General features: G+C 59.8%; 1 protein-coding gene across 1 annotated transcript; it reads left to right on the top strand.

Moving 5' to 3' along the window:
* The first annotated feature begins 398 nt into the window (after positions 1-398).
* Positions 399-27,910, top strand: TANGO6 (transport and golgi organization 6 homolog). Its single transcript, XM_074582631.1, is given in 18 exon segments — positions 399-554; positions 556-1,257; positions 1,532-1,648; positions 3,099-3,249; positions 4,078-4,202; positions 4,734-4,896; positions 5,460-5,542; positions 9,396-9,508; positions 10,949-11,125; positions 12,382-12,508; positions 13,404-13,583; positions 17,078-17,212; positions 18,931-19,440; positions 19,669-19,726; positions 21,924-22,076; positions 24,789-24,940; positions 26,122-26,235; positions 26,985-27,910. Coding segments are annotated over 18 exon segments (3,378 nt in total). The 5' UTR covers positions 399-413; the 3' UTR covers positions 27,162-27,910.

Below are 27,910 nucleotides of genomic sequence, written 5' to 3'. Positions count from 1 at the left end.
GCTGTTTATTGCAAAGGTAGGTCTGGCCACTGACCTGAGTGCAGGCAGTAACGCCCACCTTGCACACCTCCACATGCCGATTACGATATGGAGAGGCGCTTAGGGTCTCCCTTTGTAGATAGACTTGTTGGTTTCGCTCTGGAAGCTGCTAATTTTTGATGGATGCAGACAGAGCTTGTGCTTGGGGATGGCAACTCCCCCGAAGTACCCGACCTGCCACTGGGGCTGGTGCTGCTGACACCTGTGGGGACAGGGGCCTACACCGCCGGCCTCCCACCCCGGCGCCAGGCGACGACGGCTGTGTCCCCTGCGCTCCCTGCTGGGAAGCAGACGAGCCCCGAGCTGCTGTGAGCAAGAGGCAGCACCCACCGCCGAGCAGCCCAGGCCGCTCCCACTTCAGGCCGGCCCCCAAGATGGCGCCGCCACCCCCCGCCCTACCCAAGATGGCGGCGGGCGGGCGGCGCCCCCGAGATGGCGGCGGGCGGTGTCGCTCCTCCCCGTCCCCCGACCTCCCCAAGATGGCGGCGGGGCGGCACGCACCGCCCCTCGACGGCGGGCCCCAAGATGGCGGGAAGCGCGGAGTCGGAGCTGGCTCCGGAGCCAGAGCAGGTGGTGGAGGCGCTGGAGCTGCTGCTGCGGCCGCCCGCCGGGCCCGGTGAGCGGGATGGCGGGGCCGAGCCCGGCCCGGAGAGCGCCCTACGACCGGAGACGCTGCTCAGCAACGCGGCGGCGCTGGAGGAGCGGCTGCGGCTGGTGCCGGGCTGGGCGGCGCTGCGCGGCCTGCGCCGTGCCGTGCTGTCCCGGGCCCCCGCGCTGGCCGCCGGGGCGGCGGGTGAGAGCGACCCGGGCTGGGCCATCGCCTGCGGGCTGCTGGCGCTGCTGCTGTGCCTGAAGGAGCGCCTGGCCGCCCTGGCCGCCGCTCCCGCCGCCGCCGCCTGCGGGGCCGGGGCCGCGCCGCCGCCCAGCGCCGACACGCTGAGCGTGGCGCAGGGCCGGTCGGTGGGGCGGGCGCTGCGGGCCGCCGTGGGGCTGGGCCTGGTGCCTTACCTGCCGCCGGGCGTGGGGCAGCGCCCGGGACCCCCCGCGACGCCCCCGGCGCCGCCGGCCGCCCGCGGGGCCCGGCTCCACGCCACCACCGTCGCCCTGGCTGAGCTGGCCGAGCACCCGGCGCTGGGCGGCCCGCTCCTCGCCCGCCACCTCGGCCTCCTCCTCGCCGGCCTCTGCCTGCTGGGACACGGCCCCGCCGCCCACAGTCAGGTCTGTGGGGCCCTTCTTCCCCCTACACGGTCAGTGCCGACCCCGCCAAAAACACGTCAGGGCCGCCAGCCGCCTCTCCACACTCCATGGCTGGGCCCGTGGCTACGCTGGGCTCCCGCTTGCTGACCCCAGTGGCAACTCCTCTCATGCCGTGCGTGTTAATCTCCATGCCAGAGAAGGGGTGGGAGCCCGGCGAGGGGATGGAGGGACACCAGCGTGCGGTCGGCACCGGTGGCTGGGCTGCCCTCGCCACTCTGGGGTTTGTTTTTTCCAGGGTGTTTCAGAAGCGGAGCGAGCGCGGTGCCGGGAGACCCTGCGGCATGTCCTGGACCGCGTCTACCAGCCGCTGGCAGTGCGGGAGCTGCTCGTCCTGCAGGGCCGGCCCAAGCAGGTACCCAGCGTCAGCGGGGCCAGCCCCGGCGTGGGGCGCTGGGGGTGCGTTGCCGCCTGCCATGCTGGGACTGTGCGTGCCGGCGCGCTGAGGGTGCCTTTGCTGCTCTCCTGGAAGTGTTCTCACACCCTTAAAAACCAGTTTGGTGCAGCACCCCCGTCGCTGAGCGCTGTGCGGACGCATGGGTGAAGTTGCTGGGGGTGTGTGTGTCGCTCGGGCAGCAGCAGCTGCGCAGGGCTGTGTGGGGACTCGGGGACTCACATTGCGGCACGTGCCACCTGGGTTCGGCACTTCCATCAGCGGTGCCTGGCTGAGAAAAACGCCTTCTCCTCTAGAACCTGCCCCTTCCCACTTGAAGCGGTGCTGCCTCGGCACTGGCTGCTCTTCGTGGCCATGTTGAAGGCTGCCTCGTGGCAGTGCGGGGGAGACATGGGAAATCTCTTTAGCGTCGTGTTTAGAGAGTCCCTAGGGAAAGGACCACATCCCAGCTCCAAGTGGGTGCTGTGGGTGGGTGCGTTCCCACCTGCCAAGTCACAGTTTGGGGTCAGGACATGAGGAGCTGCTGGCACGCAGGCGGGATAGCCCGGGGTCCCGCTGGCTCTGTGCCGCACGCTGACCCTCGGGCTGGGATCGCACGCGATTCCCGAGCAGGCAGAAGCTGGCCGTGCCACATGCGAGGGCTACAGAGGGTCCGTACGAGGCACTTGTGTGGGGCAGTGTTCTCGGTGTGTGCGGTGGTTCTTCCACATAAAAGCAGGGGGTCTCCTGGTTAAAACCCAAGCTGATATTTGGACAATGTCCTTAATGACATGCTTTAACTTTTGGTCAGCCCTGAAGTGGTCAGGCAGTTGCACTAGATGATTGTTGTAGGTCCCTTCCGACTGAAAATATTCTATTTTATCCCCCCTTAGTGCGGCAGTGCCAGCCTGCCTCCTCGGGGCATCCAAGCGAGTACCTCAGCTCTAACCGCTCGCTCTGTGGGTTCGCAGCAGCCTGTGGGCAGCTCTGCTGTCTGTGCCCTCCCAGGGGAATTGCTTTGCTGGACCAGGGAGCCTGGTGCCACCTCCGCAGCCCAGCGCTCTGTGCCGGGTCCTGGCAGGGGTCACCGCTGTGAGCCCCTCACCTGCATCGAACCCCACTTGTCGCCCAAGTCCCCTGTGCACCGCTTTGGTAGTGAGGCAGTCAGAGCTGCTGCGTGACCCTGAGAGGCTTTAATTAAAGGAGGGAAGCTCTGCATGAGGGGATGCTCCTGGGAAGGCTGGCCTCTCTCATTAAGCCCTAATTCGCTTTGTGCCGCTGGATGAAGAAGTGATTTATTTAAAAGGTTTCCCCGTCCTGTGCTCCTGTCTGAAGTCCTGCAGGGCGGCGTGCAGGCTGTTTGCCTGTTAGTGAGGGTTTGCACAGGAGTGTGCAAATACGCTCCTCAGCCTGCTCCTTTGTTTCCTTTCAGAGTCCTCCCTCTCCCGGGGAAGAAACAAAGCCGGCCCTCGTGCAGGCTCCAGCGTGGCTGCGGCGCCTTTGTGGTCAGCTGCTCTCCGAGAGGCTAATGAGACCCAACGGGGTTCAGGCTGTGGTTCGGGGCATCATGGAGGGAACAGGCGGTGAGTAGGGTGCTCTGACGCTGCTCTTGGCTTCCAGGATGGCAGATTAAAAGAGACTGTGATGATGTGTCTGAGACGTTCCATCCCATGAGAGGCCCAGGAAAGACAGTGCCATCAGAGCACTGAAATGGGAAACAGCTTTTGTCAGGCCAAGCTGAGTCTGTAACGCTCACGCACATTTTGCCTCTGACTGTGTTGAACTCCCAAATGATGAATGCCTTCCAACTGCAAATGCCTTTAGTTGAGAGTACACCGTCATGTTTGAGGTCCAGACTGAAAGCCTCCAAATTAATTTAGTCTGTTTATGCCTCCATGGGGTTGCGCCTCGTGTGTGTGTAGCACGGTTTGTTCCAAGGAGCTGTGCTGGTGCCGGTTTGGAGGGAGCCGTGCTCGGTGCTGGGCCGTGAGCAGCTGCAGGTGGAGTGAGACCCATCCTGCTCCAGGGCTCGGCAGCCTTGCTCCCCTGCTTCGTTTCCTGCCAGGGAGAGAAACTGTTGCTCCCTAAAAGCTGAATCCCACAGTTTTAAGTGCCAAAGCCTCCTCCAGCCAGTACCAACCTGATGACACCATCCAAGCATGACCACCCTCCTCCACCTTTTGGCTCATATACCAACTTGTAGCAGTTGTTTTCCAGTATCAAAGGTCTTGGACAGTAGTTTTCCCTCTTCTGTCATTAAATTCAGGTGTCACCTGAAAGGTGCTTGGTCTGAAGAGAATAATAAAAGCTAGAAATCCAATTTTGGGCCAGAAACATTTGGCTTCAGCCAGAAATGGCCCTGCCGTTTGCTGTCAGTCTGAGCTGATTTTGGCTTTCTGCTGGTATAGCAGGTGGCGCTGGTGCTGAAGCAGCAGCTGTGGACTGGAGAAAATGCGACACGGTTGCAAAGATCCTGGCTTCCTGCCCACAGCAGTGCCTTTCCCTGGAGGACTACTACCGACTGGTGTGTCCCCAGGTAGGTCCCTCTCTCCCCACAGCACGCTGGCTCTGGCTGGGCACGCGGAGCCGGCTCCTGGCTTGGAGAGTGACAGTAGTGTTGTTTCTGCTTGAGCGCGGCCTGCCTGGAGCCAGAACAACGTGGAGACATTTTTCTGCTGCTCTGGCAGCGGGACGCGTTTCCACCCGACTCTTGAATTTTCCATATTTGATTGAAATGCTGGATTATGTTGCCTGATCGCACGAGCTGTTCAGCAGTGCGCTATGAGGAGCTCTGCTGAGGATCTCTTCCTTCCAGCCTTTGGCTGGGGGAATGGTGCAGGCTCTTGGTTTGAGCCCAGAAATGCCCCCTGCATTAACGTGTGCCTGGGAAGGAGACTGGCTCTTCCATATGTGGAACGTCATGCCCGATGTCCAGCAAAGCAGCACATAGGAGGCTCCTCAATCTCTGCTGTTGGCTGCAAGGAGTCGGCCTGCCCCCGACCCCCCCTGCCAAGGGGCTGCTGATCTTTGTTCCTGTATCATGGACTCATTCTGACTTTCCTTCCAGATTCTGGACTTGCTGCACATCCAGGACAAACTGACAGCACGCCAGTTCCAGCGAGTGGCCACCACGACGGTGCTCACCATGGCGAAAGAGCACCCTCAGCTGGCAGAGAAGCACCTGCTCCAGCCCCTGTTGGCACCGCTCCTGCGGTGCTCCGAGACAGCAGGTACCGGCTGGTCTCTGCCAAGCCCCAGACTGGAGAAGGATCTGGTTTCTTGCTGATCTTTGTCTTTCCATCAGGATTTTCTCAGGGGCTGGTGCCTGGGCTGCTGAGTGTCCAAGCCCAGCTCTGTTGCTTGTGGGCCTGTCTGTGTGGCTGGGTGCACCGTATTTACTAGCACTTGAGTCAAATTACTACAGCGTGAGAGCCAAATAGTGGGGCTTCTGCCATTTGCTCTTTGGGAATCTCCCCAGTCTGACAGTCTTGTTTTGGGCTACCGGACGGAAGCCATCGGTTCCCCACGCTGACCAAGCAGCTCTCTGGGGAAGAATCCATCAAGAAGTTGTGGTCTGCTTTGATTTGCTTGTAACCTTGCAGAGTTTACAACACTGCAGTAATATTTAGCGCAGCTAACGAGGGCTCATCACTTCCCATGCTGCCTTGAGGGAGAAGAGGGAAGGCAAGAGAACTATCAAAGTGCTTTCTGGTGCTGGGCATGGTGGGGTTGCTGTTCTGCTGGAGACTCCTCAGCACATTGCGGGGCTGATATTTCTGCCCTTTGTTTTCAGAGCTAGCAGTAGAAGATTTATCAGCAGGGACCGTGCTGGTGACAGAGGCAGAGCTCGGCAGCTGTGTGGAAGATGTGCTCAAGGTATTGTGTCTGATTCGGGCCTGAGGGCAGGTGAGAAAACTCCTCTGAGTGAGAGTTGGTTTGTGACTTTCTGAGCCGTTCAGTGTGTGTCTTAGACCATGACAAAAACCAGCGTTGCCCGCAGTCGTGATGCAGAGATGAGGCCAAGAGCTGCACGGAATAACCTTGTATGCAGCACTGCACTGGCAGGACTGCAGCTTTATGCTGGATACCAGAGGCGCTGCCTGAATCCTTTCAAGCATTCTCACCCCAAAACACTCTGATATGGCAGTGAGCTCTTGCTGGTTGTTTTTTCCCAGTGTCTGAGCGGTGGGCTGGTAACCAGGAGTCTCCGTGGTGCTTTCATATCCTCTTTCTCCATGAGCTGCAGCAAGACTTCGAGCATTGCTAAATTTTGCAGCTTCTTACAGGACTGTTGTGTCTGGGTGTACTGTCAGAGCAGCTTCAGGACTCGGGCTGTGATTGTAGGGCAGGCAGCGTGGTGGGCAGGAGGTCTTAGTCAGGAGTACCGCTGGCTGCAGCATGTGTGGGTTTGGGTTGTCAGTCCCAGTCTGAGATGATGCCGCTCACCTTCCAGCATCAGAGTTGTGCAGCTGCTCAGAGGGAAGGACGGAACACAGGGAATCCTGCGTGTGCTGAGTCTTCAGAGGCTGCCTGAGCTCTCCTCCTGGGCTGTGGTCCAGCCCACCTTCTCTTAATGCCCCTGTGCCTCAGTTTCCTCCTTGTGGAGCATGGATAATACAGCTCATGCTCAGCCCAGTGCTACCTGTGTGGGAGGGAGAACATGCTGGGAGCTGCTCTCCCTGCCTCTGAGGTCTGCAGAGGGCAGCCTGAGCCAGAGTGCTGGAGCTGGAAGCCTTTCTACAGCTCCTGCAGCATTTACCCCTGGCGGAGGGATGGGCTGCAGCCAGCTCTTGTGTCGGGCCAAAATGCTTCTGAATGAGTGACCTGGAAAAGAGGGCACTTGAGGTATCGGCAAGCGGCCGGCTGTGCTGGACTGCTCAGCCCTGCAGTCAGGGCAGCTTGGCAGGGCCCCCAGCACATCGCTGGGTGGTTGTGCAGCCGGTTGGCAGTGAGGCATTCGCAGTGGGCACTGTGAAGCGAACAGATTCAGTGTGGCTCTGAGGCTGCTCAGCCGTCCCCAGGGTGAAAAAGAGAGTGAAGGTGAGCTCAGAGGCATCACAGAGCCGCGGGGAGAGGTGGGAGAGCTGGCACGGTTATCCTGGTGGCTGCTGTTTGGAGGCACGGAGCATGTGTGGGTATGGGGAAAGGAGGGTGGGCAGCAGCTCAGCTGCAGGCGAGATGCTGTTAGTGGCTGTGTCCTCACCTCACGTGTCCCAGAAACCAGGGGGGCAGCTGGTCCCCACGGGGTGTCCCCAGTGGTTCGTCTTCCCCTGATATCTCTCAGGGGGCTAAAGGCATTACAGGCTGTCTTGTCCCATCCCTGGAAGTTTTTAAGGCCAGGCTGGATGGGACTCTGAGCAACCTGATCTAGTGGGAGGTGTCCCTGCCCATGGCAGGGGGGTTGGAACGAGATGATCTTTCAGGTCCCTTCCAACCCTAACAATTCTGTGATTCTATGATTGGACAAGAAAGGTAAAATGATAATGTTAAGTAAGGAAAAATGAGCAGCCTGTTTTGCAGGGACCATTCTGAGCTGAACCCTGTGACGAGTGGGTTTCCGTGTGCATTAAGTTTAATTTTAAAACTGTGTGTGGGTAATCCTTCAGCAGCTGCTGCTGCTGGGTGTCCAGCCACCTCCTCTGCTGCCCTGCCCTCCGGAGCTGCTCTTGGCGCAGGAGGGTGCCTGGAGGCGGCAGTGGATCCTCGGAGGTGGTCTGTGTGCCCAGCTGCCAAAGCAGGAGGGATTGCTGAAGCTCAGCAGCTCTCCCAGCCCCGTTCAGGTGCTGATGGATGGGGAGGGTTCAGGAAAATGGAAGGAAAGTCAGATCTCATCAAAGAAGCGCTCTGGCTTTGCCAATCAGAGCACCTTCTGTGTTAGAGGAAGTATCTTGTGTGCAGGACGGCGCAGATTTAGCACTGTCTGTGGAGTTCCTTCCTGCAAGGGGTCCCTCGCAGCAACAAGCAGGGTGTTCAGCAGTGCAGTATTGTCTCTGGCATTTGGGGGAGAGGTGGGGTGCATTCTTCTGCTCCCTATGAAGGAACAGGGCTGTTCTGTGGAAGCCGCTCTTCTGAAACCTTCCCTCATAGCTCATTTTTTCCACTGTTCCTACTAATATCACCAGTGCCGCGCTGCAGGTTTCGCTGCCTGCCCTGACAGCAGCCCAGCTTTCTGCTGCGCGTTCCAACCCAGAAGGACATCTCCAACCCAGGAATTCAATTTTAAGAAGCTGGTGACTTGCTTACTGGCATGCCCCTAGGCAGGCTAAGCTCTTAAATGCTGTGATTGTTGTAGTATTTTGCGTAGTAATGATCTGTTGTAACTAGCTGGCAGGCAGAGACCAGTCTGGAGGGCTGCTCTGTGGCTGCCGTTGACAATGCGAGTGCTGGGGGAGTTTGGGGCGGATCCCTCCTTAATGGCATAGCGCTGGAGGCCTGACAGCAGCCAGATTAGCGACGGAGACTCCAGCCAGAGGATTTGCGGGGGTTTCTTGCCTAGCAAGTGTCATTTGATGCTGAGTGGGAAACCATCCTTGGGGCTTCATCAGGGCGGCTTTGTGTACAAAAGGTTCTGGTTAGGAAGAATGGCTCCACAGGGATTAGCACAGGAAAAAAGGTCTGTTTGCATCAATACAGCAGGGCAGAACGTTATCAGGACAATCTCCCTCCTAGCCCTCCTACCTGGGTTGTCACACTGCCTCTAGCAGGCAAAAGCTCTTTGGTCTGTCCCCAGGGCACTTCCAGCCTTGGACCAGGTGATTGCTCTCCAGCTGCGGAGGTCCGAGGTGTGGGGAGTGCTCTGGTGTGAAGGCACAGCATATTCTGAGCAGGTATTTCACCAGCTGACGCAGCTGGAAATCCCTTGGAGAATTCCCTTGGAAGGAGACAGCCTGCTAAAACGAGGACCTGAACACAACAACCCTGAGTTAAACCCTGAGTCTGGCTGGGCAAGGCTTGGTACTTAATGATTTTCTAAACTGAGTTTTCCCAGCTTTATGGCTTTGACTGAAAGCATCTTACCTGGCTTTTTGTCTTGGACAACCTCTTTCAAAGGATTCAAAAGGAAATGCGATGTCATAAGAATTCTGTGGGTGTTTTTCCTGTGCTCCGTAGGCAGCACGGTAGGACCTGTGTGTGGTAACCGTGTAGGACTGTGTTACCTGTGGTAACAGTGGCTTGCCTGGGAAGGCGGAGCTGGTTTTGTGGAGGAGGGCAGTGACAGTGATTCAGGAGGGTGCTGCTTGAGATGGGGGAGAAGAGCGGAGCCCTGCAGCCTCCTCAAAGTCCCTGCAACCCGCTTGCTCAGCTCAGCACATGTCAGCCCAGCTGCCCTGCTAGGGACTGATCTCTGTATTTGAGATTTGGCTCCAGGTGCAATATTTCCATAAAGATTTGTTAATTCGAAGGTGCCTGTTGCACCTCTCTGTAATGCAAGACCTTACCCCTAAGCAGCAGACTTCCCAAATAGCTAGCTGCATTGTTCCTGTAGCTTGGAGCCCTGATGTGGTTAGCAAATGCTAGAATAAAGATGGTACTGAAGGCTGCTTTTAATACAGAATATGGCATAATCGGGGAAAACAGGCTCCAGACTGAAAGGAACAGGGGCTGAAAACCCTCTGCCGTCCTCCCTGTCGGCAGCCGTTCTGCACAGAGACGTGCTTTCTGTCCTGTTTGCCTTCCCCCTGCTCCATGCAGGTGGTTGACTCTCCTCCCTGTGCCCTTCTCTCTGTAGGTGTATGTGGTTGGAAATGACAGCTCGAGCCTGCTGCTGGGATCCTTACAGTCAGTCCTGGGAGTGGTGTTTTCCCTCTATTCCTTCGCCAAGCAGAATGTGTCATACTTACGGTAAGGAAGGATTGTGCATGACTTCTTCTGGGGTTTCGTCTTCTCCTTTCTGCCCACCTCCAAAGGACGTGCTCTGTGTGGGCATATACAGAAGCTGAGACCAGTTTTCTCACCCTGAAGAGCTCTCATTCAAAGTAGGCAATAACCGCAGGCACAGGCACAGTACATGACCTTACTGGCAGACCTGTGCCTGAGGAAGCAGTTCTCTTGTTAGTTTTTCTCTTCCCTGAAGCCAAATGTTGGGTGTAGAGGCAAGCATGCCCGGTGGGTGCCTTGGGAGCACAGGTTAACTCTTAGTGCCCGCCTAGGAGCAGGGGTTGTGGTGGTCTGTGGGTAGAGATGGTGACGCTGGGACCTGGCTGGGTGTGAGAGGGATCTGTGTAGCAGGGATTTAGAAATGGGATAAAAACTAGATAAAAACAGCTTGAGCGCTGGCTTTTGGAAATACAAGATCATTCTTCTGTGATCTGGGATCACTCTCTTCCAATATGTGCAGGACCTGCCTCTCGGCAGCTGTCCCTCGCGCTGTGCCCAGCTCCCCCACGACTGCTGTGTGATGGTAAGCACCATGTGTGTCAGTCACAGTGGCAGGGACAGTGGTCACCAGGTGCTGGCTGTCCTCTCTCCTTTCTCCTCCCAGCCTTTCCGTGGGCTGCCCTGAATTTGGACCAGCCTAGTGAATACACTCCTGGTGGGTTTACGCTTTGCTTTGGTGATAATGGCGTGTGGGTACTGGAGGCTTTCCCTCAAAGTTCTGTGTAGACACAGCCTCTGCTATTATTAAAGACATCATTAATCACTTCAAAGAGTAGTGAGTGCTGTGACAAGTTTGTAGAACAAGCCAAGTTAACACTGCTGCTGGGTGAACAGAGTCACTGCTCGCTTCTCTGTTTGCAAAGGGTTTGGCAGGGGTAACTAAAACCACAGCTGCCTGGAAGTGTTCGGGTTTCCAGACCCCTGGCACAGTGCTCCTACTCCACCTCATTAACCTGCATCTTTCCTTGGCAGGGGTTTCCGTGCCACCTTACAGTGCTCCCTGTCTCCTTCCTCCTCTTCCTTGGCACAGCTGACAGCTCTGTGCTTTGTCGTGTTGGCGTGGAACACCAGGCTGAGGCTGTGTGGAAGCGGCTGTCCTTGTACAGACATGCTGTTCAGACAGAGTGCTCCCTTCCTCGCTGGGCTGAAATCTCAAAGGACCCAGATCCTTCCATCTGGGAACGCCAGAAGGACAGGATGTGCTGCTGATCCCCTTATAAACTGACACTAACGCCTTCAGCTGCCAGAGCTGTCAGCCCAGAGCATCCCAAGGAGTTTCCGTAGCCGCTCCAGAGCACTCTTGTCTTTTCCCTCACCCCGAGACGCATGGTCCCGTTGCAGTGCTGCTGGGAGGGATGTAGCAGGCACAGCAAAGTCACCACTGTTTTCTCTCTCCTTGACCAGCTCCCCGTGCCAGGAGATCCTGCTGTGGTTCTTGGAGAAGTCGGAGCGAGAGGAGTCACTGGCCGTGCTGGAAGGCTTTGCAGGGCTGAACAGCAGCGTGAGTGCCCTCCACCCGCGGTGCCGGTTCCGTGCGGGCAGCGAGGGTGGTGCCACCATCGCAGTGGAGGAGACCATCAGGTGAGCGCTGTTGGGGCAGTGCCCGGCATGGAGGGCAGTGCCCAGGCATCATTCAGCACATGGGGCTTTTCACGGCTTGTCTGGCAGAGAGTGCCCAGGTGCACATGGGGCTGCTGTTGCCATCCCACCACGGTCTTGTCCCCCAGGAGCCCAGGTAGACCGTTGTCTGCACTGAGCTTGGGCAGGCGATGCTTCCACAGAGCCTCCGGGTTCCTCGTACACGGTGTAGAGCTCTGACTTTCAGCCCTGAAAAGCAGCACGGTGTGTCTGAGCCTTAGTGTGCCCTCTCTGTGTGCATTTCCCAAGTCCCTAGTGCTGCCTGCTGGGTGTATGGGAATGGGATGTGCTCCTTCAGTCCCAACACTCCCCAAATTCAGCTTCTGCCCTCCAGCCTGGGCCTGTCTTGTGACAGATCGCGGCTGTGTGGAGCAAGTGGAATCCCTCAGGCGCAAGTGGCACCGTTGCAGCAAGGACTCTAGTGATGCCAGTGTGGTGGAGCCAGCGACTTAGCTCCCCTCCTGCTCTTGCAGATGGTCTCTACAAGTAGAGGCAGAGCGTGGCCATGTGGGGAATAAACTGCAGCCATTAGACTCCAGCCACGCAAACTGGGACTGTTCAGCGGTGTGACATACAGTATAGAGAGGGGTAGCTCTTAGTTTGGCAGTACAAGCCCAGGGCAGCGCTATCGAGCAGGCAGACCGCACAGCTCCTGCCCAGGAGTGTCCCTGGGGTGGGTGTGCTGGGAGCTGTGCGCACCCGTAACAGAACCCGGTACAAATACGCTTGTTTTGGTTTCATTTCAATCTGTTCCTGACCTGAATTAGAAGAAGGTCTGCCCCGGATCTGCACTGGTTAAACTGGGCATACTTTAAAATTACTGTTTAACAGCCGTGGCTCTGCCAGTGTCTGTCGTACTTTTATGGCTATGACCACTGCAGAAATTAGCCAGCACTAATCCTGTTCTTTATAGGATGGCTGGACTAAACGTGTGTTTTGTGCCTGTGGTTTCTGTTGATGTTGTTCCTTTAATGAATGCAGGTTAATTAATAAACTGAGTGCGTGATCACGTAGACCAAATGATCTGAGCAATAGTTTGGCTCAGGTGCCTCCAGGCTTCAGCTTTCTGGTAATGCTGTGAAGGGAGGTTTCCAAGCGAAGGCAGAAGGGGGGATTTCGCCTTGCCATGGAGTAGTTTAGAGCCAGCCCTGGAGGGGGTGTGGGTATGTTTCTGTTGGTGACACAGTGGCCTGTTTCAGTGATGAAGATGAGGCCCTCTACCAGAAGGTTTCCTTGGAGCAGAGCCGTGTGGAGAACTTGGTGGAGCTCTTGTCTCACTGCCAGAAGAGTGGTCTAGCCGGAGACTTCTTCATCCGCTGCCTGAAGGTAAGGGCAGGCAAGGGTCTGTTTGGGGCACATCTGCAGGAACACTGGGCCAAGCGGTCTCTGTAGCAGACAGCAAAGGGGACTGAGGATCCCCTTAGGTGCCTCAGGAGCGCTGAGCCAGGGTACGGCGTGTGGTGGAGCAGTCCTGCTGCATGTGGGGCAGGAGAGCCTGCGAGAGGGAGGCAGCCCTGGTCCCTGAAGGGGTTAACTCTCGTTCTTCCTGGGCTCTTTTGACGACAGGAGCATGTCTGAAGTTTAATGGTGTGTTTGAGGCTGTGAATAATCCCTGTTACTTCCTTGGCTCTAGTGGGGCACCTTCTCCCTTTGATCCCACTCTGAGCCCCTGCGGTTCCCTCCTGGGCTGGGCTGCGCTTTCTGTGCCCTTGCTGGCAGGTAGAGCCCTGTCCCATAGTTGTGTGGGGTTTGCAGCATCCTGAGTGTAGGGACGCTGCTGTGACACAGATGGGACACCCAGGAGCTGTGGGCAGCTCTCAGAGACCTTGATGGTACCAAGTGGAGGGTCCTGGTCACGTGAGGAAGCCAGCGTGAGCTCTGCAGAGGGGACGGGGGATCCGGGTGCCTTTGTGGGCAGCCACTGCCAAGAGCAAGGGTTCAAGCGGAGACCCAGCAAGCCTGACAGCCCAGAGCATGGTTGGCCCTAGGAGAAGTGCTCGGTGGTGCTCTGTGTGGTGACCATGGGGACAGAGGTTTGTGAGGGTTTGGCCTGCTGAGGGCCTGCGTGTGGAATGAGAAGAGGCTGGAAGGGGGCAGGTAACTGGGAGCCCTTTGCAGCAGGGGAGAGGTGTGGGTAGCACAAACCTGCTGCACCCAGGACCACTGGCATGGTGATTTACCTGTATTTAACCATTTCCTCCCTGTGCTTCCTTCCCGGCAGGCGCTGACTTGCGTGGCTGCGGAAGATGAGGCGTCTTCAAACTTGGCTGCAGTGCCTGGAGGGAGTCTGCTGGAGCTGGAGCAGTACCACGCTGCGCAGAGGAGGAAGCTGCTGGTCCTGCAGCTTGTAGCCACGCTGTGTGAGAGCGTCTCGGACACCGTGTTCACAGACATTGTTCAGGTTGGTCATGGCAAAGCCCCGGAGCGCGTGGCAGACCAAGCTCCGGGCTGCCAGGCTCTAAGGAGACAGTGGCTAAGAAACAGCTGGAGAAAGCTAGAGCATCCCCAGGAAAAGCAGTTTATTGATTCAGTTGCAAGTGTCTCAACAAGACACCATCCTGTGCGGTGCCAGCAGGAAGGACAGAGTCAGCTGCAGAGAGAGGAGGGAGCAGCCCAGCAGACATCTTCATGTTTGTGTCCGTGGTTGTGTATTAAAAGCCAAGAAAGTAGTCTGTGTGTTCATGAGGACTCTGACTTGCCAGCTTCTCGTCTTTATTTTGACAGACCTTTTAAGGGAGTGCTTGCTGCCTATCCATGGTGTTGGGTTTTTGGCATGCCTTGGCAGCCATCTCGGGGAGCTGCAGTAGCTGGGCTGCCAGTGGGATGAACGTGACATGGCACTGCCGCCACGTCCCACTTGCTCCTTGTCCCCGAATAGGCCATTTGTGGCTCTTCTCTGTTTTCCGCTGCTGGGATGCGCACACTGAGTGGTATGTCCTGTCGCCAGGGTTGGCATAGCCGTGCTCATACAGTCAGCGCTTGTCCATGTCTTCATGAGTGGGCAGCTGCAAAATTTATTCAATGTCGTTTGAAGGCCAGCGGGGGCTCCTTGAACCTGGTACCAAAAATGGTTGTTAAAATATGGCACTTCCGTCCGCCCTGAGCCCACGCCGCAGCAGCGCTGAAGGAGCTCGGCAGTCCTGCGCCGTGCCAGGTTGGGAAGGTTTGGGCACCAAGGGCAGCACGGTATTCCCCAGCTGATCAATGTACTTTAACTTCCTCATCCTGCTTTGTTGTTTGTTTTTTTTGACTCGGTGACCTGGTTATGCAGTTAACTGTGGCTGCCGTGAGCAGAGCGGGTCACTGCTAGCGCAGGTTTCCTCACTTTTCTCTTCGGGACAAAGGAGTCTTTGTGTGCGCTCTGCAGTGACAGAGGGGACCCAGCCGGTGTCATTGCGGCGCCCGCCGGTGGGTGCGGCAGCCGGCACTGCTTTGTCCTAACCTGCCTCTCCATCGCACCCACCCGCGCGGGACCAGCTCCTGCTCCCTGCATCAGAAAGTCGGGATGGGAAATGGGGAAGGATTTTCCCAGGTTTCTGAGTCCAGCCGTCCAGTCTAGCATAAAAAGAAACAACCACCGAAAAAAGAATCCCAGACGAAAAAGCCGTTATACCTCCACCTGGGGGTTGTATCTCAGGGAGGGCTCCCGCGGGTGGGGACAGCCGTGGCAGGGCTGATTTTAAGCGGGTTCTGCAGCACGGGGTTCCCTCTGGGCCGTTTGCTTTTGCTGTGGGTGCTCTGGAGGCTGGCTTTGTACGTAACGGGGTTGGAGCAAGCGGGATCCCTCTTCCCAAAGCCAGACCCCAGGAATGGTGGTAGCTGTGGATGCCCTCAATTGCGCAATATATTTTATTTACCATTTCTGCCCCTCGCAACAGAGTTTCATGAGATTTACTTGATTGCCTTAATACACCAAGGATGCTCGCCTCCTGTGCAAGACAGAAACGTGTCCCAATGTTTTATTTTTCAAGCATTTTTTCCCTTTGAGATTAGGATGTTTTTTCTTTCCTTCTAGATTAGGATGTTTTTAAAACTTTTTGTTTTTCTCAGTAGCTATCTACTGGTAGGTTATTTATGTATGATGTTCCTATTTTTCCTATTAAATACAATTTCAACCCATTCAGCTTGTGTGTCACTGTTTTGTGAGAACAGATGTTCCGACACTTGTTTTTACTCCCTATTATTGCCGTTTGACGGCAGTTATTTCTGAACTAATCAGCCCAGAAGGTACCCAAGCCTTTTCCGCAGCCCCTGTGAGCCTCCCTGCTCGCTGCAGTAGGGATGTGCTTAACGAAGCTGGCAGCAATCGGCTCCTCTGCTGATGAGGAAAAGCATTGCCTGCACCCAGTGCCTGTGCCCTGGAGGCTGGAAGTGTGGGGTTTGGTGCAATAGTACCTTGTTGCCCTCCTACTTTGTTTTCCAAAATGGGAAATGTCCTCTTATTTTGCAACACGCCTGTTACGGAGGATCCAGTCCCTTCCCAGCATGGCTGGGTGCCTGGGTGCCACCGCAGCTGGTGAGCTCGCCCCAAGCTGTGCGGTGCCAGTGCAGCTGGCAAAGTAACGGGGAAAATAAACTCACTAATTTCAAGCTCCGTTAGAAGTGCAGGAAGCCTGTGGGATCAAAGGGGTTGGTGCCAAGTGTTGAGAAGGCCAATGCCAGCCAGGCGCGATCATTATGGGCTTGGGGGGGGGACGGGCAGGAAACAAGTATTGTGAGAAAAATCACAAAATGTGGAGTGTGTGGTAAATGGCTGGACTCCAGTGTGGGCTGCGTGTGGGTAAATGGTGTCTGATAGCAGGGAGCCGTGGGGCAGCCGCAGGAGCTGGAGCCGTCCTGGGCAAGGGCGAGTGGCTGGGAGTGACCCTGGCCCGGGCAGGGAAGGGGCTGTGCTCTTCCCCAGAAATTGCGGGGGGTGCAGGCAGGTGTGATTTTTGTTGTAATTAAGTGTTTCTGAGCTGTGCTTGACACCGTGTCTGGCCGTCGCTGCTGTGCCGTGTGCCGGAGGGCTGCAGCCCTGGTGCCTTCCCGGAGCTGGGCTCTCTTTAGCTCTGTTGTCTCTGCACCTACTCCAATTTTCCAAGCCCACGCCTTTCTCTAGCACAATTTCCACCTTTGCTCTCGGACCCATCCCAGGTGGCTTTCCAGCTCCCATCCCGCAGCGCGGCAAGGTCAGAGCAAGGACGGGAGGCAGAGAAGGGGCTGGGCTGCCTCCCCCTCCCCCTGCAGCCCCCATGGGGGCTTCTGCTGCCGAGAGCAGCCACCGTGGTTTAACCACCGCCCTGTCCCAGGGCTGGACACCAGGCAGACGGGCAGCGTGAGCTTGCCCAGCCTGTGCTGAAGCCCGGTGCTGCGGCCGTTGATGGACTGATCTGTCTGGCACAGCCGCCGTCCCAGCCCTGCTCCCAAAATCCTCACCCACCAGTTCAGACAGCCCGGTGTGGGGCTGGGGGCTGCGACCCTGAGGAATTGGTCCCTCTGTGGTAATGCCGGAGGGGTGGGCAGCGGTTCAGGGCTCCGGCACCCCCGCGGCCACCTTGGGAGCCCTGGCTCCCTCCTGCATCCCTCCTGCATCCCTGCTGCATCCACAGCCGGACTTCACCAGCACCCCAGCCATTCCCCGGCTCACCTGGGCAGGGTGATGGCAAGGGAGCTGGGAAGGTACTGGGATGGGTCCGAGAGGGAAGGTCAGGGTGGTGGCAACAACAAGGAAACACGAAGGGTTCGTACAAAATTGTACTAGAGAAAGGCTCAGGCTCGAAAAATTCAAATAGATGCAAAGAGAGACAGCGAGAGCTGAAGAGCCGCCCGGCTCTGGGGAGGCAGCGGCAGCCTTCTGGGAACGCCGTGGGGGTCTCCCCTCCTAACCGCTCTTCCCACTCTCTCCCATGGCAGGTGGAGGAGTTCGTGGCAGCCACCCTGCAGCGCGCCTGCGTCAGCCCGGCACGCGGCCCCGGCGCGGCAGCGGAGACGCAGACCCTCGCCATGGCCATGGGGCTCGTGGCCGCCATGCTCGGCGGAGCCGTCCAGGTGAGGGTGCGAAGCCGGGGTGCTCGGTGGCTGTGGGGAGGGGGGGGACCGGGCACCATCCTGCAGCCGAGGGGGGCCGCAGTCGGTGCTCTGGGGTCTGGGTGCTCCCCAGGTTGGGGGCTCTCTTTAATCCCAGAGAGTGTGTATACGTATGGATGTGTATATATATATATACATATAGATATATACGTAATTTTTTCTCAGAGCAGTACCAGGGTGCTGGCCAAGGGTGCAGTCCCGGGCAGGGCACCCCTGAGAGCCCGGTTAATTAATTTATAATAAAAAAAATCTGCTTCTAAGAAGGCGCTAACAGAGCAGTGCAGTCACATACAGTGTCTTTATCAGGGAGTGCAGCGATAGGATGAGGGGGAACGGTTTTAAACCGAAAGCGGGGAGATTTAGATTAGATATTAGGAAGAAATTCTTTACTGTGAGGGTGGTGAGACACTGGAACAGGTTGCCCAGAGAAGCTGTGGCTGCCCCATCCCTGGAGGGGTTCAAGGCCAGGCTGGACGGGGCTTTCGGCAGCCTGGTCTGGTGGGAGGCGTCCCTGCCCAGGGCAGGGGGTTGCAACGAGATGATCTTTAAGGTCCCTTCCAACCTGAACCATTCTGTGATTCTGTCTTTAAATACCAGCACTACATCCCGACACGTCCAAGGGCTCCATCTCTGGAGCGCAACAGACTTCCCGGTGTGGGCTGCACCGTTCTTGGAAATCCTCTATGAAAGCGGTACCTTGCTCGGGTACCCCGTTACGCGGTGTCGGCTGAACTGCCATCGGGGAGCGATCGCACGGTCGTTAGTGCGCTGCAATCGCTCCGGCTGGCACTTACATCACTGAGCTGCTGGGGTTGCTTCATCCCCAGACTCGCCCAAAGGAAAATCCAACTGTTGGTGCAAAAAGATAATTTATTGTGTCGTATTGCTAAATTCCTAACGTTGGGAAAAGAGTCATTATTTAGTTGAAGAAAGCTTAAAACCAGAGTCTCGCAGCTCTAATGGGCCCCCTCCCAGGGGAGCCTCTGCTCCTGCTCTGGCGTTAATGGGAGCAACTTAACAAATTGAAGCAAATTGAATGCAAAAGCTTTTGGAGGCAGCTGCAAAGCTGTTTGGATTTCAGCGGCCAAGGGTTTTTTTACATAGACGTCCACAAGCTCCCCAGAATCTCCGCTAAAGCATCACTTTTCACATCTTGCAGATTTTGCTTCTGGGATTAGTAGTTAAATGCAGGTTAGGGCAGGAACTTCTCCCCCTCCGGCGCCGCAGCCTCGGGGCATGTCGCAGCTGCCTTGCCTGGAGCTTCCTTCCAGGCTGGACCGAAGGCAAGCCTCAGGTGGCCTTGGCAGGACGGTGGGAGGGATGTCCCCAGCTCAGCCCCCATGCTGGGCACGAGGGTTCGGCACGGACATCGCTCTCCTTTGGGCTCTTGTCCTTCCCACCTTCTCCCACAGCACCTCGGGGCTGGTGCGGGGTCACGGCTGGGATCAGCGCTGGAGCCACGGGGCACCGCTGTCCCCAAAAGCAGCTCACGGCGCACGGAGTGGGGTGGTGTTCGTGGGGTGGGGATGGAAGGAAGCCAGCTTGGCGCTGCTGCGGGGCTACGAAATGCTCTCTGTGGCTTGTGCACCTCTGGGCTGCCTGCCTGCCTTGCCAGGAGCATCCCGGGGAGCAAACATCCCGTTACCGCTGTGCCAGCGCTGCTTCTCTTCCCCCTACAGCTGCAATCTGGCGACTTTGCCGTGCTGAAGCGGCTGGTGCCGTTGCTGGAAGAGCTCTCCCGCACCTACCCCGAGCCCCTCACCCAGGAGCTGGCCGCAGACCTGCGCATTGCCATCTGCACCCGTGGAGCCTTCTCCTCCGGGACAGTGGGCGCCGCTGCCGACGGCGTGCTGGGGAAGAAGCCGGAGACAGGAGTGCAGAGCCCTGCCAGTACCCCTGGCGGAGCCCCAGGCCCAGGGGGTGGCCAGGCACCACCACAGCAGAGCCGCAGCAGCCTCTCGGCTCCCAGGGAGAGGAGCGAAGAGCAGAGTGTGAGCCACGAGGCCGTCACCGCGGGTCCCGCTCCAGCCCCGTGTGCCGACAGCCTGGCCCCGTCTGGGCTCCAGGAGCTCCTGGTGTCAGCCTACGACCCCCAGCCGCCCAGCCGGGCAGCCGCCCTGCGCCACCTCACCAGCCTCATCACGCAGCGGGACCCAGAGGCACTTCGGCTTCAGGAGAAACTCCTCCAGGTACCAGGCTCCTGCCGTGGTCCCCATCCTGCACCGTGGTGCAGAGCTGGGGCTGAGTGTGCCAGTGGGCTGGGGGATCATATCATATCATCCATGATGATATGATCGGAGCCCTCCAACCTTGCCGTCACCGCCAGCTGAAGGTGCCAGGCAGGAGGGACCGGGGCTGCTGCGTGTGCTCCCAGCTGGTGCAGGGCAGCTGCCGATGGCACTCCCCCCTCCATGCAGGTGTTCCTGGAGAACATACAGCATGAGGACGCCTTTGTCTACCTCTCCGCCATCCAAGGTGAGTGATGTCCGTCCAGGGCGAGTGCTGGTGCTTCATAGAAGGGTTTGTGCCTGGTGGGGCTTTGGGCAGTGAGAGCAAAGAACAGCGGAGCTGCAGCTGGCCGTGGGGGCTCAGCATCTCCTGCCTTCGTGCTGTTCGGTCAAGCCTGGAGCGGCATGCAGGCTCTGTGCCGCGTTCCCGAAGCCGGCAGGCTTCATCTCCCAGTTGTGCTTACTCAGTGGGTAATTAGTTCATTTACCCTCTGACTGAACTGCTGATCTGCACAGACCACAAGTGCCTCCTCAGTGGAGCCCTGGGCAGGTTCACCTTCGGGGCATCCCCCGGGAGAACACCCGGGAGCCAGTTACCGTCCCCATGCCGGGTCCGTGCCACTGGCCTGGGGCTGTGGTAGCACTCCTGGGCGCAGGCTGCGGTTTCAGTGCTGTGTGGGTATGGCCCCGGCACCCCGGTCCTGCTCCGCTGACACTTTGGCTCACCGGTGTGTTCAGCTGAGGCTGGACGAGGAGCCGGGGCCATGGGATGTACCGGGGCTCTGCCACGTCCCTCTGCTCCAGCCAAGGTGGTCAAAACCGACTGGTGCTGGCCAGCCACGTGAGAGTGGAACCACGGTGGCTTTCTCCAGGTTGGTTTCCAGATCCATCACCTCTTATGGCCTTGGAAATTGTTGCCCCCGCTGAGGGGGACAGCAGGAGCGGGCACCTGCGCAGCCCCACCGCTGGTCCTGTCCATCAGGCAGGAGGTGAGGGGCAGCAGGCTGGCAGGAGAGCAGCTCTGCCTGCGCCGGGCTGCTGCTGGGGGCACCGAGTGCCACAGCACCTCACGCCACTTCCCAGGAAATCCTCAGTCCCTGCTTGCTCCAGCACGCTCGGCGCAGCCCCATGGCACCGGGCTGCCCATTGAGGTTTGCAGGCAGGTGCCTCCGCAGCCGGCATGACGCGAGCGTCCTGTGCGCCGGCTGTGCCGGCCGGTTGTGGTGCGCCGGGTTACTTGGAAGGGAGGTGCTGTTCCCATGGCCCGAAGCGATACCGGCACCGCCGGGAGCCTCGGCTGCTGTTGGGAAGGTAACCCTCAGCATTAGCTGGAAAAGGAGCTTATCACTGTGCTTCCCTCTGCCTGTACGGTCTTGAGTGGGATGGGTTTGTCCTTGCCCCGCAGGTGAAACACAAACGCTTCAACCATCCCCGGGTGATTAATGCACCCTGTGCAGCTGCCTCCGTGTTTCGCAGCCCGGCTGCGGCTGTGATTAACCCTGACGCGGTTCCTTGCGGTGGTGACTCACAGCCTGCGCCGCGCTGGCGGTGGCACCTGCGGCGTGCGGTGCTGGCCACTGTGCCAGGCGGGCTCCCCGCCGCCCAGGTCGGGCTCCCCGCCGCAGCGGCAGGGCTTGCCCGCCAGCTGGCAGTGCTGGTGCTGGGACCAGAGCTGGCTGTCGCAGCACCGCTGGGTATCCCAGGGACGATCTCCAGCGATCGGAGATCTGCCAAAGGAGAGGTGGCTGCCCCACCAGACGTGCCGGGGCTTGTGGAGGGTAACCCATGCCAGGCACCCTCCGATAACTGGGGAACGGGGTTGGAGGTGAAGGCAGCTGCTCCTGGAGGGCTCGGCCTGACTCAGCGCTTGGCACTGCTGGGGCAGCCTCTGCCGCTCGCCCTTTCCCTGGAGAACAGCTGCCTTTCCCCATCGGAGAGGTGCCCGCTGCCCGGGCTCTGGCTCCCAGCCTGGGTCAGGCAAACCCAGGGAATTCGTGGAGGCCCAGCAAGGATAAGGACACACCAGCAGTGTCTGCCCGGTGGCAGGGATGTGGGAGCAGCGACCAGACACTGTGCCCGAGTGTCACCTGTGGTCCCCGGCTGCCCCGACGCTGGGCCAGCCTGGGGCGAGCCCCGCAGTGTCCGATGGCCGGCATGCCGAGTCAACGCTCAGTCAAGCAACATTAACCAGCAGCAATTAGTGGGCACCTGCTGCCAACTGCTAAATTATTTATTTTTCAGCTTGGCACCCAGCTGGACCTGGCGCTGGTCTGCCATGGCGCTGTGGCTTTGCACAGAGGGGCTGCAGGGCTGGGGGGGTGCAGGGGGTCCCACGGGTGATGGCTGCATGAAGGACGCTGGGTCGGTTCCTCTGCCAAGCGTGGTGGCACGTGCCATCCTCGAGCCTGGCCCTGACCCACGCTTTCCTCTCGCTCTCCCCCCAGGCGTTGCCCTGCTCTCCAGCGAGTATCCGGAGCGGATCCTGCCTGTCCTGCTGGCACGGTACGGGTGCCCGTTGCGGGGCACGGAGGACACCACGGCCACCATCACCAGGATGAAGCTGGGCGAGGTGCTGATGCGTGTCACCCGGGCACTGGGTGAGTCTGCAGCCGCGTCCATGGGCACGGCAGTGCTGGCCCCTGCCAGCACCCATGGCACTACTCGCCCCTCACTGCTCTCTGCCATGCAGCCAGGCCCGGGGGGCGAAGCCATCGGGGGCTTCTTGTTGTCCGGAGGTGAGAACCAGCTCCCACAGCCCTACCGCAGGGGGCTGGAAGCCGAAGGGCAGCTGGTTTCCCGGTGGGCAGGAGCAGGGTGGTGGATCCTGCCGGCAGCCCACCGTCCCCTCGGCTGGCAGTGCTGGGCTCAGAGGCTGCCGGGAAGCGCCTGGACACGCAGGGCTGAGGGGGAAAAGCTGGATGAGGTCTTTCCGGCAGCTGTTGTTGGGACATGTCCTAAAACGCCTCCTCTTTCTCCCCGGCGGAGGCCAGGCCAGCAAGAGCATGTGGCCACAGCCAGGGAAGGTGGCAGCTGGTGTCCCTGCTGCCCGGGCAGCCAGGTGGAGGTCCCCGGTCACCGGCCGGGCACTTTGTTCCCCGGGTTGGCTGTGACAGAAGTTGCCTGGCCTGATGGAGCTCTCCTCCAGGGCACAGCCACCACCACAGAGTCCCCTGGCCATGGTGGCATCCCTGAGCTCTGCTGGCTGCGGGTGTTCCACCGGGACAAGCGCCGCTCCCCTGCCCTGCTGCCGGGATGGGGATGGGACATCCCACGGGCCAGCACCCCCGTCTCCTCCCCATGGAGCTCCAGCGAGCGGTGTGAGCGGCGGCAGAGCCTCTCGGTCTCTGAAGGCCCCTGGGCGATGTCCGTGTGTCCATCCCTTGCCTTGCCCGGCGCTGGGTTTCCCTCGGCAGCTGCCCACGGCACGGCTGGCAGCGGGACAGTGGGCACGGCCTCCGCCGCGGCTCTCCCCCCTCCCCACGGTGCCTCTGCCGCGGGCAGCAACTCCGGCGCGTCCTGGCTCGCCTGCGTATTTATAGAACAAATCGCATGAAGTTGTTATTGTTGCAAAGCTTCAGGATTCAAGAGCGAGGATTTATCCGGCGCTTCCAGAAACGCTCTGCTCTGTGCAGCAGCGCTGCTGCGGTTCGCAGCTCTCCTGCGGCTGCCTGGGGATGGCTGTGCCTCCCTCCTGCTCTACCCCTGTCCCCATCCCTGCCCACCATCCCTCTGGAGTGGCTTTTTTCCCATCCAGGAGGGGATTTTGCAGCGGGCACCCATTGCCCAGCAGACGTCTGGCATGGGCAGCGTGGCTGGAAGCGCGTGGCAGCCCCATCCCAAGCGCGTGGTGCCCTTCCTCTGCCTCCAGCAACACGGGGCCAAGCACCGCATGAGGGTTCATGGAGACCTTGCACCAACCCTGTTAGCTTTCACTGCAGACCCGTTAAATCTGCTCCAGGTGCGCCACAGCCGACCTTTTTCCTCCTCCGTCAGGGAGCATGTGCATTACTCTCTGCAGAAGGGGGAATGCTCCGTGCTCCTTCTGTGGCCGTCTGGCATGAGGCCAGTGTGCCCTTGGATGCGCAGACCATCCAGCGCTGGTCAGACTGCCGTAATCCCAACTCCTGACGGTGCAAGCATGGAGCAGGCTGCGTTCCCCCAGAAGCATGGCTGGCCTTGGCATCATGGTGCCGCCCCAAGCTCTCCTGCCCTGTGCCATGCAGGATCCATCCCTGCCCCTCCAAGCACGTGATCCGTTGGTTTCAGGGTTGGCCATGCAGGAACAGTGAAGCTACAATGGGACAGTCCTACAGACGGACGTGTCTGCCTGCCGCCTTCCCTGTTCCTGCCCAGCCCTTGGCCATCGCATCAGTACTTCCCCTCCTTGCGCTCAGCCGGTGCTGCCAGGCTGTCGGCGTGCCGGCGGTGCAGGGGCTGGCCCGTCCCCAGCCCCTCGCAGCAGTGGCCCCAAGCCCCCGCACGCAGGGTGATGGGGTCCCACCACTGCCCACGGGGCTTATTCCCGTCCCTGCATCCCGGAGCATCCTGGGGCATCCCCGCACATCCCACTGTCTCCATCGGTTGCAGAATGGGGTCCGAGGGGTTTACAGGGCTTGGGAGAGCTGGGAAACCACCAAGCTGGTGGGCCAGGTAGCCTGGCAGAGCTTCCTCCTTTCCTCAGTTCCTCCCAGGCGAGTGCTTCCCCACGCTCCCCTCGGCCGGAGCAGCCCCTGCCCGGTGGGAGCTGTGTCCGCACCGTGGGACGCGTGACCGCCGTCCTGGGGCACCTCTTGTGCTGGGTGATTGTGGATGCCGGTCACGGGCTCGGCACGCCGACCTCTAATTAGGCGGCTCACACATCCGCCGGCGCCTGCGTGTGCTAATTGGAGTGGGGGGGGGGGTTGTGCAGCTGAATTACGTGAGAATTTGGGCTTCGCACTTCGTTTCTGTGTGCTTTATCTGCGGTCACCTCTGAACGGCCCCGCGGGAGCCGGGAGGGGGACGACCTGTGATGCACCAAATGGCCCCAGACAAAGGTCTTTTCCGTGGGGTGTGTGCCGTCAGGGTTTGCCGGCGCCTGGGGGACTGTGCCGCGGTGTCCTCATCCCTGGCATCACGGCAAGTCCCCGCCGAGGGTCTGTGTGTGCCAGCTCCCCGCACCGGGGAGCCGTGCTCCAGATGTTGCATCCAGCTGTTCTCTGGTGCTGCAAGGGGGTGATCCAGCTGCTCCCGATATCGCCGGGGCTTTGGCAGGAAGGCGCTGTGGGGTTTTCCTTGCCCGTGACGTGCCGCTCTGCTCTCTCTTGCAGGGGACGTGGTGTTCAAGCACCGGGAGCCGCTGGTCCAGGCCTTCCTGCGGGGCGCGCGGGACCCCGACAGCACGCTGCGGGCCAGCAGCCTCTCCAACCTGGGCGAGCTCTGCCAGCGCCTTGGCTTTCAGCTGGGCTCCATCGTCCATGAGGTATCGGCTCCATCCCGGCACTGCCGGCCCCTTCCCTGGGTCCCTGCCTGGGGAGCGTGGGGCCATGGCTCATTAAGAGGGCGGTTCGTTAGCAGCTGGCAGTGCTGGGGTGCTGAGCGCTTGCTGCTGGGGACACAACAGCCTGGGGGGGTTCCGTAAAGGACACGAGTGATATTTGCTGATATTGCAGAGTGTAAAAGTCATTGGACCTGAAGCAAAATGCTCAGGAAATTATAGCCCTGATTTTTAGGGCTAAAAGCTTTATTATCAGCTAACAATGTGGCTTGTGCAGGGAAGCGATAGCCCAAGGAAATGCGGCGGTGCCTGCTCCACCCATGGAACTCAGTGCAGGAGACCTGGGGGCACACTTAGTACCTGCCAGAGTCACCTCCTCCCACTTAATGAGACCTCGTTACCCTTCCCATTATCACGTTGCAACTGATGTGCAGCTGATGGCTGGCAGGGCTGCCCGGCCCTTGCCCCGGCTGCGGGCTCCTGGCGAGATACGGCTGCCGGAGCTGTGGTCCCAGTGGGATGAACCTGGCTCTCGGAGGTCTTCTCCTCGGAGGTTGGAGGGCGGCTTGCTGGGAGGTGCTGGCATCACGGTCCGGCAGCCCTCGTGCCGGTGGGTCTGTGCCCCCATGGGAGCCGGAGCTTCGGCCTCTGGTGCCTCCCAGAGCTGGAGGGAGGTCAGGAGACATCAGGGATGCAGCGCTCGGGCTTTCTCCCCAGTCCCCGCTCGCAGCCCCTCGGCATCGGTACCGGCAGCGTTTGATGAGATGCCAATGCACCACACGCAGCTATTTCGGGAACACGCTAGCTCTGCTAATTCTCCCGGCTGTCACTGCCGGGCGTTTAATTAGGTTCCTTCGACTCTGCCTGCTTTTTATAAAGCTTTCTAAGGCATCTGCATGCCGCGCAGCACCTGCGAGAGGGAGGGCTGCTCAGTGCCCTGCGCCCCACAAAAAGCCGATCCCCTCCAAGCTGGGTGCCGGCAGGGGAACGCACGGCTGCCCCAGGCTGGGCGCAGGGGTCCCATCCTCATCCTCCAGCTCCAGGCCACCGAGGGACATCCCCACCACCCCAGGGGAGTCCCGAAGGTGGGGCCGTGGCCAGCTGCTCTGCCAGGTCCCCCCGTGTCCCCTTGCCCCTGCTGATGGCCCCCTGCCCTGTCCCCACAGGTCACCTCCTGCTTGACAGCCATAGCCAAGACGGACCCCGAGGCGGAGGTGCGAAGAGCTGCCGTGCACGTGGTGGTGGTGCTGCTGCGGGGACTCAGCGAGAAGGCCACCGAGGTGGGTCACCTCCCCGCTTGTCCCCCAGGCAGCGGAAGCCTCCGCCAGGCTCCTGGACATCCACCCAGCACCAGTACGGTGCACCTCGGGCATGGCCCCTACCCCCGCAGGGCTCATTCCCAGGCAGCTTCCAGGGAAAATCCCGAGAGAACGGGACCTCCAGCTTGTCCCTCCCCCCTGCAGGGCTCCTTCAGCACCCGATCCTTCGTGGGGTAGAGGGGACTTCGTGGGGGTGTCCCTCTGAGCTGCTCGGCTGTGCCACAGGGCAGTGCTGTGCTTCAGGGCAGTGCCAGCTCTTGGGAGCCGTGGGAGTTGTTCATCGCTGATTTGACTTGGAAATGCCCAGTTTTTCCACTGGCCATGTCCTCCCTCCCCGATTCCCAGCAATGAGCGTGTTGGGACTCAGCTCCCATGGAGGAAACGGCCAGTTCCCCACGGGAATCCCTGCAGCGGGGATCTCGGCGTCCCCTCGTGCCCCCATGCCGGAGGGATGCCGCGATGCGCCGCTGTGCCGGACAGCACTGCTGGCGTGTGAGGAAACTGAGTCACAGGAGGGCTGGGGCTCACGCCTGGGGCAGGAGGAGGAGGGTGGTGGTGGTGGTGGTGCCGCCGTGTCCTGGCACCGGCAGCGTCGGTGGAAGGGGCAGCATCATGCCTGCCGGGGCATGCTGAGGGTTGCGTTTCGGGTTGTTGCGGGTGCGGGCGAGACGCCGGCGGGTGCTGACGATTCTCCTGCCCGCTCTGCCCAGGTGCTGCAGGATGTCCTGCGGGACCTCTACCGCCTGCTGAAGCACGTGGTGGTGGCCGAGCCCGACGGCGCGACAGTGCTGCATGCCCAGCTGGCTCTGGAGGAGCTGGACGCGGTGATGAGGAGGGTCCTCTTCCCCCCGCAGACGCTGGAGAAGAAGATCGTGGTGCTGCCATAGCGGCACGAGGCCACAGAAATGAACTCTTTGGTCCAGCATCTGGACCAAGCGGCTCCCTGAGGGGAAGGGTTTGCTGAGCCCTCGGGACGCTGCCGGCAGGTGCCAGCCAGGGAGGAAACTGCAGGCTGGGGAGGGCGGGCAGCCGCCGCTGGGCTCCCCACAGCCAGGGCAGCGAGGGCTTGTTTGCAGGGGATTAAACAGAGACATGCTCAGCCCTGTGTCAGTCACATCGCTGGGAGCCACGCAAAGCCCCCGGGTGCCATCCTGGCCATGTCCTGGCCCATGGCTTGGCTGTGCTCGCCCTTGCACGCTTGGGGTGGCAGCAGTGGCACAGGCCCTGGCGAGCCCCTGGGTCCCCCGGGAGGGTGGGCATCATCCCCCAGGGACAGCCCTGGGCTGGGGGAGCAGCTGATGGGGCCGGCGCTTCGGGCTCCCCTGTGGCCAAACAGCACCATGTGCCATGGCTGCCCCTGAGGGGAGCCAGGGGGGAGCTCTGCTGTCTGACCCCCCAGTGTGGGCAGCTGCGCACCCCAGGGGCTGGCAGGCAGCCGGCTGCTCACACTGTGGGGCTGCTGGGGGGGTCCTGGGGATGCTGGGGGGCTCTGGGAGTGCCAAGCTGGCCAGCAGCTCTTCCACACCTGCACACTCGCTGCCACGTGCCCGTGGGCATGGAGGGAACCTTCCTGCGTGCCAGCCATGGGCAAGGGATGACAACAGCTGAACCTGCTTCTAAATGTTGTGATTTTAGC

Source organism: Larus michahellis, chromosome 4 (assembly GCF_964199755.1).
Source record: "Larus michahellis chromosome 4, bLarMic1.1, whole genome shotgun sequence".
Taxonomy (NCBI): Eukaryota; Metazoa; Chordata; class Aves; order Charadriiformes; family Laridae; genus Larus; species Larus michahellis.
Note: the sequence above shows the minus strand (reverse complement) of the source record. Positions and strands in the feature narration are given on the sequence as shown.